At 44.0% G+C, this 17,994-nt stretch overlaps 1 protein-coding gene across 1 annotated transcript in view; it reads right to left on the bottom strand.

The window, feature by feature from the left end:
- PPEF2 (protein phosphatase with EF-hand domain 2) overlaps positions 1 to 17,711 on the bottom strand; it is a 49,129-nt gene extending 31,418 nt beyond the window's left edge. Inside the window, exons 1-3 of the mRNA XM_050945251.1 lie at positions 17,570 to 17,711; positions 7,253 to 7,325; positions 2,374 to 2,403 (exon numbers count right to left, since the gene is read on the bottom strand). Of these exons, the coding sequence (XP_050801208.1) occupies positions 2,374 to 2,403; positions 7,253 to 7,325; positions 17,570 to 17,668 (202 nt within the window). The 5' untranslated portion in view covers positions 17,669 to 17,711. The remainder of the gene's footprint in view (positions 1 to 2,373; positions 2,404 to 7,252; positions 7,326 to 17,569) is intronic.
- Between the last annotated feature and the right edge of the window lie 283 nt (positions 17,712 to 17,994).

Here is a 17,994-nt window from a genome sequence, read left to right as displayed (position 1 = left end):
AAAATTTCCCAGCCAGCTCAGATGTTAACATGACATTATCAGTTGTTCTTCAGGGTAAATTCTAACTAAGAAACATTTTCTTTACTGTCATAAAAGAAAAGAAAAGTCTGATCCCATAGATCTCTCTCTATTGTCAGAGACTTCCAAGACACTTCTAGCTCTCCCTCGTGGCTCCTCATGGCACTGTTATTATTTAACCAAATCCTGCCTCAAAAAGCTTAACTCTAAATAGACAATTTCCACCACCTTTTGACTCTCAAGTATCATTATTCTCATTTTACAGATGGGAGCTGGGGCATGGGGAGATTAAGGGATTTGCCCAAGGTCACAAAGAGAGTCTGTGGCAGAGCCAGGATTTGAACCCATGCCTGAACCCTGTCCAGTACCTATAAAGCTAGGCTTTGCCTGCTCTAAGTCAAATAAATACAGGGCCTGATTCATCACTGCTACTCCAGTTTTACACAGCTGTCACTACATTGACTTCAGAAGGGTTACACCGGCACAGAACTGGCCTAACACAGTGATGAAGCAGACCTGAAATCTCTACCTCTGCTTTAACCTAGTTCTCAGCACATTTGTGTAGGCTAGTCTTGTCCATTCACTCTGAGGCAAGCCTCTAATCCATGCATTCCTGTATAGGAAACAAGCGTCTACTCCCCAGAACCACTGGAAACACATAAAAGCCACCGCTTGGGTTTGAAACATGCTTCCTGCCAATGAAACGTGCTAATACTTGGCACACATATATCTGTAGAGCTTTGCATTTTACTCATTCATGAAGCAATCCCTGAATTTACAGCTATTCCCTGCGCTAATAAAAACCAGAACACAAAGGCAACATCTTCAAGTTACTACCCGAACAACCCTAAGAACAAGGACACCCAGTACCGTAGAACCCCAGAGTTATGAACACCTTGGGAATGGAGGTTGTTCATAACTGTGAACAAAACGTTATGGTGGTTCTGTCAAAAGTTTGCAACTGAACATTGACTTAAAACAGCTTTGAAACTTTACTATGCAGAAGAGAAAATGCTGCTTTCCCTCGATTTTTTTAGTTGTTTACATTTAACACAGTACTGTATTGTATTTCTTTTTTTCTGGTTTCTGCTGCTGCCTGACAGTGTACTTCCTGGTTCTAAGTGAAGTGTGTGGTTGACTGGTCAGATCATAACTCTGGTGTTCATAACTCCAAGATTCTACTGTAAGCCATCACAGTCAAAAGCCACAACGAACACATACACTTTGCACGCTGCCCTATAAATGGCTGCAAACTTGTGACCTTAGTGGGTTAGAGTGAATTTGAGGCTACCAACCTCAACTGTTCAAATCTAAGGACTGTTAGTAACTGCACCTTGGCTGATCTCACCAGGGCAATGGGACATGAAGGGAGGCAGATAGCTCAGGTTGCGAGGACCTAAACCAGGCAAAGATTTCAAGATCAAAATGAACACCTGAAATTGCACCTGGGGGCAAACAGGAAGCTAGTGCAGCCTTTGGACTGTTAGTGTAATGTATTTTCTATGGCCAACCTGCAGGCAACCATGTTCTGCAGCAGCTGCAGCATCCCAGAGATCTGCAAGGTTAGCCCATCGTGGAGCACACTGCAGTAATCCAAGCTGGAAGTGACAGATTATACAAACGAGAGATGAGGTCTCAATCCTCACGCTCAGCAGATTCATAGCTTCCAAGGCCAGCACTGTGCTCACCTAATCTGACCTCCTGTCTGATACAAGCCACAGAACCTCCCTACAAGATTTCCTAGGGCAGATCTTTCAGAAAAACATCACATCTTGATTTTAAAATTGCCAGCGATGGAGACTTCACCCCACAACCCTTGGTAAATCATTCCAATGGCTAATTATCCTCACTGTTAAGAAACATACATCTTATTTCTGGTTTGAATTTGTATAATTTCAACCTCTAGCCACTGGATATTGTCCGACCTTAGTCTGTGAGATTAAAGAGCCCATTGCCACGTATTCATCCCCCTTTGGAAAAAGGCATTCCACCTAGTAAAGTCAGCTGGGAAACCAAGATCAATATAAGGGTCTTAAACTGAATTCATGGACTGAAATTTAAACCCAATCTCCCTACGTAAAACAGGCCTTCTCTTTTTCCCTAAAGTCACTGCACATTAGAAACAGCAAAGACAGCCCTCAGAAAATTGAGTTACCAGTCATTTACATTTAAAACCAGATCTTCTAAATCCACAAAAGATACAATAGTGACCATACACTGAGCATCTAACAGCACATGTGGGTCATTTAGTGCTGCTAATGTATCAAAAGGTAAGCAACTGTTTTGTTGTGCTGTTTTATATATCATTACAATTGCACAACTGAAAAAGCCATGTGTTCTAATCAACCAACTTACCTGGGTGAGCCGCATCTGGCAGTGTTTGCACTGAATTAAAAAAGAAAAGAGAAAAGAAACAGATTTTCCCACATTTTATGAGGATATGGGCAGTAAACTGAACAGCAGATACACACCAATACTTTACTATTCACTAAAGTATGTAACTCTGCTTGTTCAGCAAACCCAAACAGAGGTAATAAGAAACTAAAATATGCCCATTCATTGTGGCAAATACAATTCAATAAAACCCAAATCAATGGTGAATAAAATATTGCCCTTTTCACCTTGTCTGAAATCATTAATAACCAAATCTGGTCACTCAAATGAGACTTCTCCAGGAGTATCCCTTAATTAAACTTCCATGGAAGAATGTCAACCTGCCTCAATACCACAGTGATGAGCACATTAGAAATACAACTAGGTAGTTGAATAGACTGATTTTAATTTAAGGCCTGTGTAATTAAGGAAACCCTACTTTCAAACCTCTACTCAGTATCAAAAGTAGATCAATCAACAGCGCAGGTTCCCTACTCTAAGTGAAGATGTATGATTCGTAGCAACTTTAAGATAGATCAACAAAAATACGAAGTAAGGTGCATTATTTTGGCAAATTTAAACTGATGCATAAGCAGGGCAGAATCTATCCTGCTCTGAGATAACATTAAGGTTACATGTCTAAACACACAAAAGTCAAGAAATAACAACATTAAGACCATATACATCTTCACCACTGCCCCTCTGCACATGCATTGCAATGCAGTCTTCACCGACAGTCACATACTACCGTATTTCCCAAATAATACAGTTACCATGCAAAAAGAAAATAGGCGCTGGCACAAGTGACATTTTTGCTGAGGATTGTCCTGGAGTCTCCAGGAATTGAAGATTAATCTTTAATTAAAGACTATGTCATGTGATGAAACCTCCAGGAACACGTCCAACCAAAACTGGCAACCCTAGATAACTGTCTAGCAGTCTGGAGTCCCCTTCATGTTCCTGCTCGTATGCCTCATTGATCTCCAGTGCCTCTCTGGCCCTGCTGTGTATAGCAAGATGGAAGATTTCACCCTTTCCAGGTTGACCACAATGTCATTCACTTTGAGGAAAACGTGAAAGAACTGTGTCTTATTTTCTGCCTGGTTCCTAGTGTTTCAAGTGGCTTGGTTTGCTCCATTCCCTCCCCCACCCACACCCCGAAGAGCATGTTTTCTATTGACACCCTGCAATAAGTACCTGGCACACAGGAATGCTGGGCAGAGACTGGAGTTTAGTTCTGACTTCAGTCAGCGGAGGGGTCAGAGCTACAAAAGGTTATACCCCCATTCAGTAGTTACTTACCAGGCACCTCTCACAATCCATAATTTCAAACATTCAGGAAAGTTGGGGTGCTCAGGAGAACAAGTTCAAGGAAGCAACAACGCCCTTGCTTCCCAATGCGGACAAATGGGCAAAACCATTCTGTCCTTTGGTGGATGTGCGGCAGGGTTTACACACTGCTCAGCAAAACATCACATTGGAGCATCAGGCAACGTACAAAAAGCAGATGAGACATAGGATCAGTTTGAGGCCAAGTCAACCAACCACCAGCAGGTAGGACGTGAGAGAGACGACAGCTTCCTGGTGGTCTGTTGTAGCATTAATAAAACAAATGGGGTTACATTTTACTCAGACATTATGCAGGGACTCTGGCTGCAGCGGGAAACTCTCAGACGAATTAAAAATGGAGAAAGCCCCAAATGGTTAAAAAAGAACCGACTTCAAAAAGGCAGATCTCTGCTCTTAGATCCTGATCCAAAGTCCACCAGGTAAGACTTTCATTAACTTCAGGGCACTTTGGATCAGCTTACGCAATGATCTCAAGCCTGAAAAGAAGGGAAAGGGAGACTCAAACGACACACTTGGTTTCCTCACTGAAAATTAGCTTAACCAATCCTGTCCATATTAAGTGAATGGAATGGCCTTTAAATAAAGAAACTGGAATTGGAATTGGTGAAAAACTCTAGATAGCCAGATCCACAGCTGGTGTATCCCAGCGAATCTCCACAGCCTCAACCTACACCAGCTGAGGATCTGGTCTTGTTCATTATAACAGCAACAGAAGTGGAAATTTCACACTAGAGCTACAAGGGGAGGCTGTGGGGTTTTGGTTTTATAGCAGTGCTTTCCCCATCTTAGAGACTCAGAGGTTAGATATGGAAAATGATCTAGTACGGTGAAATGACATTTTTGAAGTTTCTCTTGTGGAGCTTCCTCTCCACTGTTCCATCACAGAGATCGGAGATCACCTCACTGGGAAATGGACAGGGGCTTGGGTCCAGTGGATCCTCTGAGGTGTGTGTGCAGTTCTGGCCCTCTGCACTCTTTCTTGGGCTCCCTGTCCAGGCTGTCCCCTTCCTGGTTCCACTGCAGCATGGGTCTAATGGGTCAAGGTTTCATGTTGCCAGGGTTTCTGCAGCCCATGTCTTCCACCAGAAACATTCCCAGGTGATTCCACAGAATGCAGGGTTACTGCCCGCAGAATGGCCATGGGGCTGGTGGAAGATGATGTGTGTCCATCTGGCTCTAATCCACAGCTCTGCAGCAGTGCATCTGAAAGGTCCAGGAAAAACCAGTAATGCAGCTGCAGAGGCAGGGAATCCACATGGATTTTGTGGACACAGCGGACAATTTGGACCAAACAACAAATCCAATATCTAGCTGCACTTGCATAGCTTAAAACTCAGATTCCTCATCTGAAGAAAAGCTGAAGATTATGTTCAGTTTCTTAGAGACAAGCCCCTGTATATGCTGCAGCAAGCTGGGCCTGAACCCCACGGCAACACCTTTGGTTCTGTAGTACTCTGATGTAGCAGACAAATTCTATCACGGTCTCATTAAATAACAGACAGGTTTTAAATGAATGAACTCTGAAAATGAATATTACACTCAGACCAGTCTCCTTGGTTTTATTTATTTTAAATTAAATTCCATTTTATGTTCTAGTTTTCAGTATGCAACAGATCTCATTTTTAACTGACTAGCGCAGCTGCATGCGAAGGCGGAAGCTAATTATTTTGACAGCCGGGTACAGGGCACCTCAGTCTTTTGGCAGCTGGAGATGCAGTTTGGGATTGTGCAATAAACATTAACTGGATGTTTCTGGTAAAATGATCAGCAATGGAATTAGTAATGTTTCTATTTAAAGTGTCATCTGCAGGTTTCAGAGTTAACAGGCATTTGAAATGAAGGAAGCCATTGTTGCCACTCAGAGGTAGTATTTCAGGTTGTCTATGGACTCAGGAAGACAGTACTGAACAGGTGTACACTCAACTATCCTTTCAAAGTGGTAGTCACAACCATAAGGGCTGGAAACAATTACAGTTAAAACAAAGATTCTGAAGCATGATTCTAGGGTATCTGATAGACTCAGCAACAAATACCATGGCTGCATAGTAGACAGGGCCTTGGTTAAAGGTTTAAGATGCTCTGTTAGGGGTATCTCTGCACATGGAACATACAAAGGTATCTATTGTGTTTGTGTACCAGGAGTACCTGTGTGACATGGAGCTCTTTAACGTTTACAAAATACTTATTAGAGAGACAAGGTGGGTGAGGCAATATCTTTTATTGGTGAGAGACCCAAGCTTTCAAGCTTACATGGCTCTGAAGGATCTGCGTAAGCTTTAAAGCATGGCTCTCTCACCAACAGAAGTTGCTCCAATAAAAGATATTACCTCAACCACCTTGTCTCTCTCATACCCTGGGACTGACACAACACCACTGCACAGATACAACACCACTGCATAGAAAATACTTATGTAAGATACTGGCTGCATTTACCAAGATTACTTGGGAATGTGGAGGAACACATAGGAACATACAGAACATGGATAACAATATATATGGACTTCACTGAACTTAAGATACCATGGTTATCGATATCTAGATGCCTTATTGTATTTACAGCTGGGCAAGGTTTTTTGACCGAAACTTTTTTGGGCGATAAATGCAGATTTGGTGCCACCAAAACATTGCAATAATTTGTGTGTGGTTTTGCTGAATGGTTTCAGCTAAAAAAAAAAATCTTTACAAGTAAAAATCAAAACACTGATTTTTTTCAAAATGATTCCAGTACTGTTATGTAGCCTTAGATAACTGGTGTATTCTGTTGAGAAACTGATTTATTTCATTTATTTCCAAAACAAACAAAAAATCAGTTTACACTATATTAAAGCTACTAACACACATTATTGCCATCATATAGCTGGCATCATGAAGCTATATCTGTGAAAACTGAAATACAGAAAAATAAAAATCTCAAAAATAAACATTGCCGTGATCAATTTTAATTAGAAAAACTAAAAATCAAACTCTGTCAAGCCCAATCACAAGTGACGAGACAAGAAGATCATTGCATTAACACAATTTAAAATAGATACTATCATCCTGCTTAACCACAAAATCTAACCTCTAAAAGAGCCAAAGCGCTTAATTCTCCATCATCCCAGTTTGGTTTGGCAAATCCACAGCACAAAACAGCCCTTGTTTTGGTTTCAGTTTCAAAGTCCGTATAAAGTCATGTTCACGCCAGCACAGCTCTCACTATCAGAGCGTGGGAGCACAATACATGCATGTTTACCAGTAAATGACAAATTAACATGAGCAACAACTGCAACAGATTTGCCTTGCTTTACAGCTTTGCCTCTGCCGTTAATCTCAGCCTCAGCTAAAAGCTATTTACCATTATCTTCTTTGGGAACTGAATGTCTGTTTTTATGGGACACAACTATACAACTGGGCCACACAATGTCATCAGGAAATACAGCTGATGCATCTCTATGCTGAATATTTGTGACTTTCTAGCAGGACCTTTATAATCCACCAGGAAAGACTGAAATATTTTATGAGACGCTCTCACCTTTTTCCGATTTCCGCAGGAAGTAGTAGGAATTTGCGGAACTACCGCATCCCATGATCTCCAAACGATGTTTCTATGGGGTTGCAAATAAATACAGTATCATCAAAATCAAGTAAGCAGCACTAGAAAGATCATTCAGTCAGAATCAGGATGAGTGCCCTGTGTCACAAGCTGCTGGGAGACAATCCTGAATATATTAATACTCAGTAAGGTTCAGAAGCCACAGCTTTACAGGTGGTCTTTCTTGAATCAAGTATAACCCTGACATCTAATTTTCCCAACATACTGTGCATCTGCACACAACCTGGGATGTATTCTTTCGGCATGGTCTCCAGTTCGATTGTTCTAAGTTTCAGGTCAGATATAGGGAAGGAAACTTTGCAGGTATTTTGTTTTTCAATTAAACAGAGATGTTTTAGAATGTTAGGTACCTACATGCCAAGTCTGTATTATGTGCCTAAAACAGGTACAGCACTTAGGTATCAACATATTGATGTAGATGGCTAACTTTAGGCTCCCATGTTTAAAGAGTAGGTAACCCACAAGACTAACTGGTCTGAACCTTGGTTTGATTTATAAAAAGTTAAAGGTTGTTAGACAAATATCTATGCACCCTAGATCGTATTTTATGATTTGCCTAAAATTCAGACCAAATAGATTTGTCTGAGGCCAGTCAGGATCACAAACATGCCATGCAATTAGATCATTTTCACCTGGAAACAATGCATATTACAAGTGTCCATTCAGAAATTCAACCCGAATGGTAGGGTCACACTAATCAGAGGTTGCAGAGGTGCAGATAAATGACAGGATGTCTGAGATGAGCCTGGAAGCAGGAAAGATGGGTTGAGAAGGTGGCTGGAGGCAGGCATTTCCTGTGTATGCATGGGGTGGAGTGGAGTGGACGGATCAGGTAGTCCACTGAAAGGTTAACTACAATAAAGTTAATCAGAACAAGTTTAGTCATTTCTAAATATGAGATGACAACCGTATGAAATTATACATGGAACTTCTCTTTGGGAGTTTGGGGATGTCATAGCCTGAGAATGATGCGAGGCAAGCCCCAAGCACACCATGTCAGCAAGCAAAGCCTTTGTATGTGTCTTACACTCCCCTCCCTTCATCAGGACCTGTCCCAGGTCAGAAACATCTGACATATTACAATAAATATTTCTGAGACTGCACTACATCATTCATTCCATTGGGTGTCCGTGTTTGCACACACACATAAGCATGCCCTCTCCCTAAGATATATCCCTAATTATGAGGAATTAAAGGACAGGGATGGCATTTAAATCTATTTGCTATATCACAGCGGGAGTAGTGGCAGGTCTAAAATAAACAACAAGCTGTCATAAGAAAATAATCAGCTTTGTTAAATAAATATCGCTTTTCTTCACCTTCTGGTTTTACTCCTGGGGGTATTACACCATCAATGAATTGCTTGGATCCCAGCCACTCTCTTTAATTCTCACTATTGCCAAGGGTGCCGAGACAGCACCCAGCCAGCACACATTTTAGGAATCAGCCACATTTTGAAATCTCTCACTCTGGGGAACAATCAAAAAACCAAGCCAGTGGGATTCCTTTTTCATCATTCAACCTGTCATTCATTTTGGAGACCACAGACACAGCCTAAGAGCTCATACTCCTTCCAGGTACGGAAGAAACTGGAATGAGCAGAGGAGTCCCGAAGGCTAACACAGCTAAGGTATTCCTGTCCATTCCTTCTGAGACTGGAGGGGATGGAAGACGCATTGCTTTGGTTTGCGATAGAAGGCGGCAAGTTTAGTACAAAAGCTTGTGGGACAGGAGCCTACGTTTTAGGAAGCTGCCATGAAAGAAGCGTGGACCATGTCTGTCAGCAATATTTCTGCCAACCTCTCAGCCACCTACATTCAACTTATGGTGAAGCATTGGTCACAGACAGCGCAATGTGAAAACTATGGGGTTTACTGTCAACAGGGTTCTTGGGTGACAGAAAGATGGCCAGGAAGGAGAAGCAGAGGGTGGCAGGGAAGGACCTGACTGAGGGGTAAAAAAGGGAGAGATTCATAGTGGGAATGGCAGACCAGAACTCAACTAGTTTTGAAGAGCACGGAAATCATCTGATTGGGTGGGGAGTGGGGTGCTTTTCCTCCTAGCTCTAGAGCAGTGGTTCCCAAACTTGTTCCACTGCTTGTGCAGGGAAAGACCCTGATGGGCCGGGTCGATTTGTGTACCTGCTGCATCCGCAGGTTCGGCCGATCGCAGCAGCCAGTGGCCGCGGTTAGCCATTCCAGGCCAATGGGAGCAGCTGGAAGCGGCGCGGGCTGAGGGACGTACTGGCCACCACTTAGTCATTTCTAAATATGGGATGACAACTGTATGAAATTATACATGAGACTTTTCATTGGGAATTTGGGGATGTCATAGCCTGAGAATGATGTGAAGTGAGCCCCAAGCACACCATGTCAGCAAGCAAAGCCTTTGTATGTGTCTTACACTCCCCTCCCTTCAGCAGCTCCCATTGGCTGAACCTGTGGACACGGCTGGTACACAAACCGGCCCAGCCCGCCAGGGGCTCTCTTTGCTCTAGAGGAAGGGGGCCCATCATCTTTCCCTCTCCATGCCCTCTGCACCTGCCTCCCGAAACTGGACACGTGCATTCACAAACACTAAGGGTAGGTCTACACTACAGGATTATTCCAGTTTTACAGAAATTGATTTTTGGAAACAGATTGTATGAAGTCGAGTGCATGCAGCCACACTAAGCACATTAATTTGGCGGTGTGCGTCCATGTACCGAGGCTAGCGTCGATTTCCGGAGCGTTGCACTGTGGGTAGCTATCCCATAGTTCCCGCAGTCTCCCTCGCCCATTGGAATTCTGGGTTGAGATCCCAATGCCCAATAGGGCCAAAAATTTGTTGCAGGTGGTTCTGGGTAAATGTCGTCAGTCAATCCTCCCTCCGTTAAAGCAACAGCAGACAATCATTTCACGCCCTTTTCCCAGGATTGCCCAGGCAGACGCCATAGCACAGCAATCATGGAGCCCGTTCAGCCTTTTTTCATTGTCACCGTATGTCTACTGGATGGTGCTGACAGACACAGTACTGCAGCACTACATAGCAGCATCCCCTTGCCTTTTGCAAGTTAGCAAAGATGGTTACCAGTCATACTGTATCATCTGCTGCTGTCATGGGTGCTCCTGGCCGGCCTCGGTGAGATCAGTCAGGGGCTGCTGTACAAAAATGGGAATGACTCCCCAGGTCATTCTCTTCTTTAAGTTTTGTCTAATGGAGAGTCAGTCCTGCCTAGAATATCAGGCAAGCCTACTAAAGAACCAGAGAGGCAAATGGCCGCTCCGGGTCAGAGCCCCAGACATCCCGCAGAAATGATGAGCTGCATGCATTCTAGGGGGTGCCCCTGCAACAACCTCACCCGTTGCTTCCCTTCTCCCCCACCCCTTCTGGGCTACTTTGGCAGTTATCTCCCCATTTGTGTGATGAGGTGATAAAGAATGCAGGAATAAGAAACAACACTGACTTCATTGCAAGCAAAGATCAAAGGGGGGAGCGGAGGGCAGTTGGGCTTACAGCGAAGCACAGTGAACCACCATTCTGCACTTGCTCAGCCTATAGCTGGAAACGGGACTCTGTGACAAGCACTAGGATAGAAGCACAGGCAGGACTGAATCTCCATTTGTGTGTGGGCCTTTGGTTGACACTGGTAAAATACAAAATGTCCCAGGATATGTATGCTGGGGGACAGTTCTAAATGGCAGCTTAATTTTTTTATTTGCAGCAAATGCAGAAGTCTAAGTATCTGATTGTGAGCCCTGGTAGCAAGGAGTAGGCTGGGGTAGGCGCGACCGTGCGGTGCTGCTGACTGGGAGAGCAGCCTGAGGCAGAAGCCTCCAGCTGGCATGATATTCCAGGCAGGACTGAATCTCCATTAGACAAAACTTAAAGAAGAGAATGACTTTAAGTCATTCCCATTTTTGCCCAGGTGCCGCCGGCCAACCTCACCGAGGCCAGCCAGGAGCACCCACAGGACGACAATGACGGATATCAGTCCTGCTGTACCATCTGCCGTCTGCAAGGCAAGGCAAGGGGATGCTGCTGTGTAGCACTGCAGCACCGCGTCTGCCAGCAGCATCCAGTAGACATATGGTGACATTGAAAAAAGGCGAGAAACTATTTTTTTCCTTTGCTTTCACAGGAGTGTGTGTGTGTGTGTGTGTGTGTGTGTGTGTGTAAGGGGCTGATGACATATACCCTGAACCACCCATGACAATGTTTTTGACTCTTCAGGCTTTGGGAGCTCAGCCCAGAATTCAAATCATTTTCGGAGAGTGAGGGAATTGTGGGATAGCTACAGTCGTCAGTCGCTCCTTCCTCCATGAGCGTCCATTTGATTCTTTGGCTTTCTGGTACGCTTGTCTCTGCTCCTTAAGTTTCAAGCAGCACTGTGTTAAGTCCCTGTTGTGGCCTCTGTCCATCATGGCCTTGGAGATTTTTCCAAATGTTTTGGCATTTCGTCTATTGGAATGGAGTTCTGATAGAACCGATTCATCTCCCCATACAGAGATCAGATTCAGTATCTCCCGTACGGTCCGTGCTGGAGCTTTTTTTTAATTCTGGGACTGCATGGTCACCTGTGCTGATCAGCGCTCCACGCTGGGCAAACAGAAAATAAAATGTAAAAGTTCGTGGGGCTCTTCCTGTCTACTGGGCCAGTGCATCTGAGTTCAGATTGCTGTCCAGAGCGGTCACAATGGCGCACTGTGGGATAGCTCCCAGAGGCCAATACTGTCGAATTGCAGCCACATTATGCCTAATTCGAAATGGCAATGTCGATTTCAGCACAACTCCCCTCGTCGGGGAGGAGTACAGAAATCGATTTTAAGAGCCCTTTATATCAAGTAAAGGGCTTCGTTGTGTGGACGGGTGCAGGGTTAATTCGATTTAACGCTGCTAAATTTAAGGTAAACTCGTAGTGTAGACCAGGCCAAAGTAACGATGCCTACAAGGCGTTGCAATAAGAGGGCACGTGCACAGCTTATTCTCACCTACATATGAAAATCCAGTTCCGTTCTGGTGCCATGAACGGTGCAAAACCACTGAAGTGAGAGCTGTGCAAACAGCAGCTGTAAACCCAGCATTAAATCCCCACCACCATGGGGCCTTGGGGAAAAACTGCAGAGAGGAGCCAGCCCTAGACTCCAGCCAGCAGGGGCAGCAGCCACCAAACAGGGACCCCTGGACATTCCAGTCTAAACTGTCTCTCCCTGCCCTGTGCTGACTGCAGGGGCACCATGGGGTGGGGGGGGGAAGCAGTGGTACCCTCCTGCTATCCTGGGGAGCCCTGACTGAGCTGCACGGTTGTAAGTGAAGTGGGGTGCTCTGAGAAGAGCCTCACCCTCACAGGAGAGCCGTGACTGGTCCACAGTGTTGTCAGTCAACAGAGCTCTGGGTGGGAGGGGACTCCCCCAATGAACCAGGTGAGAGGGGGAGGGAGTGGGTCAAACAGGGACTTCCCCTCCGCCGCCCTATCCCTTTCACATGCCTCCTCCCCATGACCCTCCCACCCTCTCTGCAGGCAGGGGCCATGGACCTGTGATTGAGGGGAGGGGGCACTGCCAGGTGATTTAGGGATGTGTGGAGGTAGGAGGCACTGCTGGGTGCCATAGGAAAGAATCACAACAAATGTAACACCAGCCCCAAGCCGGGATGCACCACAGAACGTCCTCCAGTTGAGAGTCAGCTTTAATCCCAGAACGCCGCCCTGGAAAACATCCTCCCATCTAATCCTAGACATCGACTCAATTTTACTGCCAGAGCCAGATCGTCCCTCCTGGGTCTCCTCCGCTGCCTTGTCTCACGTGACCTCAAGGACAAGACTTTACTTCTGGAAAACTACAGCTCAGTCAAAAGCATGGCAACATGGGATCTCATTTCTCCGCCTAGTTGTGTTGTTGTGTTGTTATTATTTGTATTACCAAAGTCCTAGGCCCCCTAGTCCTGTGCAAGGACCTCATTGTGTTGCACAAACACAGAAGAGACAGTCCCTGCCCCAATGAGTTTACAGTTTAAGTGCATGGAGACCATCCTAATAAGCAGATATTAAAAAGCAAAGCAACAGTGATAAAAAGCTGAACAATGACCAAGAACACTCACCTACTCTTCAAACCAGAGCCCAACAGATGAAAAAACACAAGATAAAGAAAGAACAAAAGCACCAAATAATGACAACTGCGTTGCCTGTCAGATTGAGCCAGTCAGCAAAGCAGAACAAGTTACGTCTTCGTAAAAAAACTAAAACATATGCACAGTGCCATTTCCCTGCTCAGCAGTCTTGTAACCCTTTGTCATGGTATAATTCCCCACTCTGAACCTTAGCGTCCAAAAGATGGGGTACCAGCATGAATTCCTCTAAGCTTAATTAACAGCTTAGAACCTGTAGTGCTGCCACCAACCAGGAATTCCAGTGCCTGGTACACTCTGGTCCCCTCAAGACCTTGCTCGGGGAACCCCAAGACCCAGACCCTCTGGATCTTACCACAAGGAAAGTAAACACTTTCCCTCACCGTTGCCTTTCCCAGGCTTTCCCTCCCTGGGTTACCCTGGAAGATCACTGTGATTCAAACTCCTTGAATCTTTAAACAGAGAGGAAAATGCACCTTCCCTCCGCTTCCTTCTTTTCCCCTCCCAGACTCTCTCTGAGAGAGAAAGTAATCCTAACACAGAGAGAAATTAGCCTCTCTCTCCCCCTTCCCTCCTTTCTCCCCACCAATTCCCTGGTGAATACAGATCCCGTCCCCTGGGGTCTCACACCAGAACAAAAAAAAATCAGGTTCTTAAACAAGAAACTTTTAATTAGAGAGAGAAAAACAGTAAAAATTATCTTTGTAAATTTAAAATGGAATAGGTACAGGGTCTTTCAGCTACATACACTGGGAATACCCTTCCAGCCTAAGTATACAAGTACAAATTAAAATCCTTTCCGCAAAATACAAATTTGAACTCCTTCCAGCCAAATACACATTTGCAAATAAAGAAAAGAACCATAAGCCTAACTCGCTTTATCTACCTAGTACTCACTATTCTGAACTCTTAACAGCCTGTATCGGAGAGACTGGAGAGAAACCTGGTTGCACGTCTGGTCCCTCTTAGCCCTCAGAGTGAACAACCACCAAAATCTAACAGCACACACAAAAACTTCCCTCCCTCAAGATTTGAAAGTATCCTATCCCCTGATTGGTCTTCTGGTCAGGTGACAGCCTGGCTCACTGATCTTGTTAACCCTTTACAGGCAAAAGAGATATGAAGTACTTCTGTTCTATTAACTCTTACTTATCTGTTTATGACACCCTTGCACTTAAATATAGACAAGACTTGCAAGAGTCGACACCTCCTACCAATACAACATATATACTCCGCTGTTGGGTCAGGAATCAAACTGAGTCTACAATAGATCTTTGTTTTGGAGTGACGATTCTCATCACTGAAAGAGCAGCAAAGAATCCTGTGGCACCTTGTAGACTAACAGACGTTTTGGAGCATGAACTTTCGTGGGTGAATACCCACTTTGTCAGATGCATGTCTTTGTTTAATCCTGAGCTGATGGTGTCAAATTTGCAGATGAACTGAAGGTCAGCAGTTTCTCTTTGAGTCTGATCCTGAAGTTTTTTTGCTGCAGGATGGCCACCTTAAGGTCTGCTATAGTGTGGCCAGGGAGGTTGAAGTGTTCTCCTACAGGTTTTTGTATATTGCCATTCCTAATATCTGATTTGTGTCCATTTATCCTTTTCTGTTGAGACTGTCCAGTTTGGCCAATGTACATAGCAGAGGGGCATTGCTGGCACTTGATGGCGTATATTACATTGGTGGACGTGCAGGTGAATGAACCGGTGATGTTGTGGCTGATCTGATTAGGTCCTGTGATGGTGTCGCTGGTGTAGAGCTGCACGTCCACCAATGTAATATACGCCATCATATGGCAGCAATGCCCCTCTGCTATGTACATCAGCCAAACTGCAAATTTGACACCATCAGCTCAGGATTAAACAAAGACTGTGAATGGCTTGCCAACTACGAAACCAGTTTCTCCTCCCTTGGTTTTCACACCTCAACTGCTAGAACAGGGCCTCATCCTCCCTGATTGAACTAACCTCATTATCTGTAGCTTGCTTGCATATATACCTGCCCCTGGAAATTTCCACTATACGCATCTGAGGAAGTGGTTTCCATTATATACAGGGTTTACGGTTTGGTTCATTGGCTCTCAGCATCCTCACTATACAAATTGCTCCAGCACCCCTGGATAGGATAAGGGGGAGTTGGAATAATCGGGATTCTACTGCATTACTAAGTAGTGGGACCATCTATGGAACGTGGCCAAGCCTGCTGTAAAAAGGAAGATGTTACCATGTCATCTACAAACCACCACCAACTACAAATTAAGATTTTGCAAGAAAAAAAATAAAAAAAGATTAAAAGTCCAACAACAAGAAAAAATTAAAGGTAACTTACACTAAAGACCCAACAGCTTGACTTTATCTCCTGATAATAAACACACACATTCCACTGTCTGCAGTAGAATTGGATCCAGACATAGGCTAATAAGGGTTGTTATGTTTTATAAACACAGTCATCTGCACATGAGTAGCAGCTGGGGTGTTGGCAAAGAGAACTGCGCTTAGAAAACACTGTGTCTCACACAGCTGATAGCGAAAGAACTTTATCAAGGTCCCCTTCCCCCCACAGGAGTTATTTAATAACTATCACACAAGACACTGCTACAAAGAAAGAAGAAATAGAAAACTTACCTTGTCCCCAATCTCTAGTTTAAAGAAGAATTTATTTGGATAAACACTTCAAAGCTCTCTGGTTTTTCGTTTTTTAATGTGGTTTGTTGTTTGTGCGTGTTTGCACATATGTATATAAACAGCCTTTGACGCCCAACATGATCAAAAGTCTCCGAGATGATTTAGTTGTACAGTCCCATCTGAGGCTTTAAAATGATGAACGAGCTACTCCAAGCATATCTTCCCCTTAGCCACTCTGTGAAAATTCCCATTTCCTTTTGCAGGTCCAGCATGAAGCACATGTGCTGGTCCGCAAAGAGAGCACAGACCTTATGATTTATTTACTGCACAGTTGTTTTGAGAAGCTTTCAAAGCCTCCCCATGTGACACAAAAGGCAAGAGATCTGAAATGGATTAGGATTACTGGCAGGGATTATGGATGGGAAATGTAGCACACCGGCCTCTCGTGTCTTAACTGAGCAACCAGCTCTTATACACCGTCCTGCTGCCTTTTGTTACATGAAAAGTTTCTCTGGGGGAAAAGTTCCCACTTAATCCCTACTTTGGGAGGAAAGGTCCCTTGCTCAGGTCAGGATTTTGTAGTGCAGAAATAAAGTGCAGGGGACATAGGCAAATTAAAACCCAAAAGAGAAAGCTCCCAGTTCCTGGAACTGCAGAATGGCTTTGTCTGTTCCTCCTTTGGTTCCTTTTAGGATTAATCAGACAAAAAGCTTCAAAGTAATACAGATGCCATCAGCAGATACCCTTGCTAGCACAGGGCAGTTAATAGCTAGAAAATTCATAGTTGACTTATCTTGTCTGGGACCACTATGCTTGCTGGGAATATAATACCGTTTTTAACCAAATGTGAATCCCAGTGGACGCAGTTTTGCATTCCTAGCTAAAATCTAGATTCGGAGAACTGGAAAGGAGCCTCCTCCACCATTCTTGTATATGGCAATTCTAAAGGGTTCATCCTCCACATAGATGCAAAAATCCTTATTGTGGTGTTGGAACTAAAGATGCTGGGGATGCTGCCACACGCCCTGGCTTGAAGTGGTCTCCATCCTATACAGGGTTGAGAGTTTGGTTCAATGGTTCTCAGCACCACCACTATATATATTGTTCCAGCATCCCTGTACTGAATCCCAGTGAATTTATGTCATCTTTCCCTGTAGCAATCCTCTGCTTAGGAAAAGTAATGAAAAGACTGCCCAAAGAAACCATTATAAAAGAAGTCACACTGTATATGCAGCAGCAACTCTTTGGTACTCGTGGGGCCCTGTTACACTTGGAAAAAGAAAAACAAAAATCAACCAAACTCTAAAATAAAAAAAAAGACAAAGAAAAAGAAAAGGTACTTGCACACACCATTTACAGCAGTTACCCTAAAGGCAAATTAAAACAGTGGAGTTCAGTTGTTATTAGTTGTTCATGAGTAATCAAACTGCTGCTGGGTGTTTGTGAAGACTGTTTGCAACAAACCACACTGACAATTGCTTGCATAAACTATTCAGTGGGTACTTACGGATGACAAATATCTGCAAAACCAGGATCCATTTGCAAACAGGAAAAAAAAAAAGCTATATTCACAACAAATGTTACTCGCAATGAGTAATCTGATCATATCTATAAACTACAAAGATTCCACGCCAGATCCTTAGCGAATGTAACTCAGAAGACCTCTAGGAAAAGTCCATAGATCTATGCCTATTTACACCAGCTGAAGATCTGGTTCCCCAGCTTTGGGTGTGGCTGTTATGCAAAGATATGTGAATGAGAGAGAGGCTGCCAGCTCTACAAATTAAAGTGACGTAGATACGGAATTAAGAAATCGGTCTGGCTTCCTTTATTCCCACATTCTTCCTGGAACCCTCTGCTTCCCATCACATCAATTATGACACTATCTCAATGACTGACACTCCTGAGTAAACTGGGTCAAAAGCAAAGCTT

The sequence above is a fragment of the Gopherus flavomarginatus genome, chromosome 3, assembly GCF_025201925.1.
Source record: "Gopherus flavomarginatus isolate rGopFla2 chromosome 3, rGopFla2.mat.asm, whole genome shotgun sequence".
NCBI classification, from domain to species: Eukaryota; Metazoa; Chordata; order Testudines; family Testudinidae; genus Gopherus; species Gopherus flavomarginatus.
The sequence above is the reverse complement of the archived record's forward strand: the minus strand, read 5'-3'. Positions and strand labels throughout refer to the sequence as shown.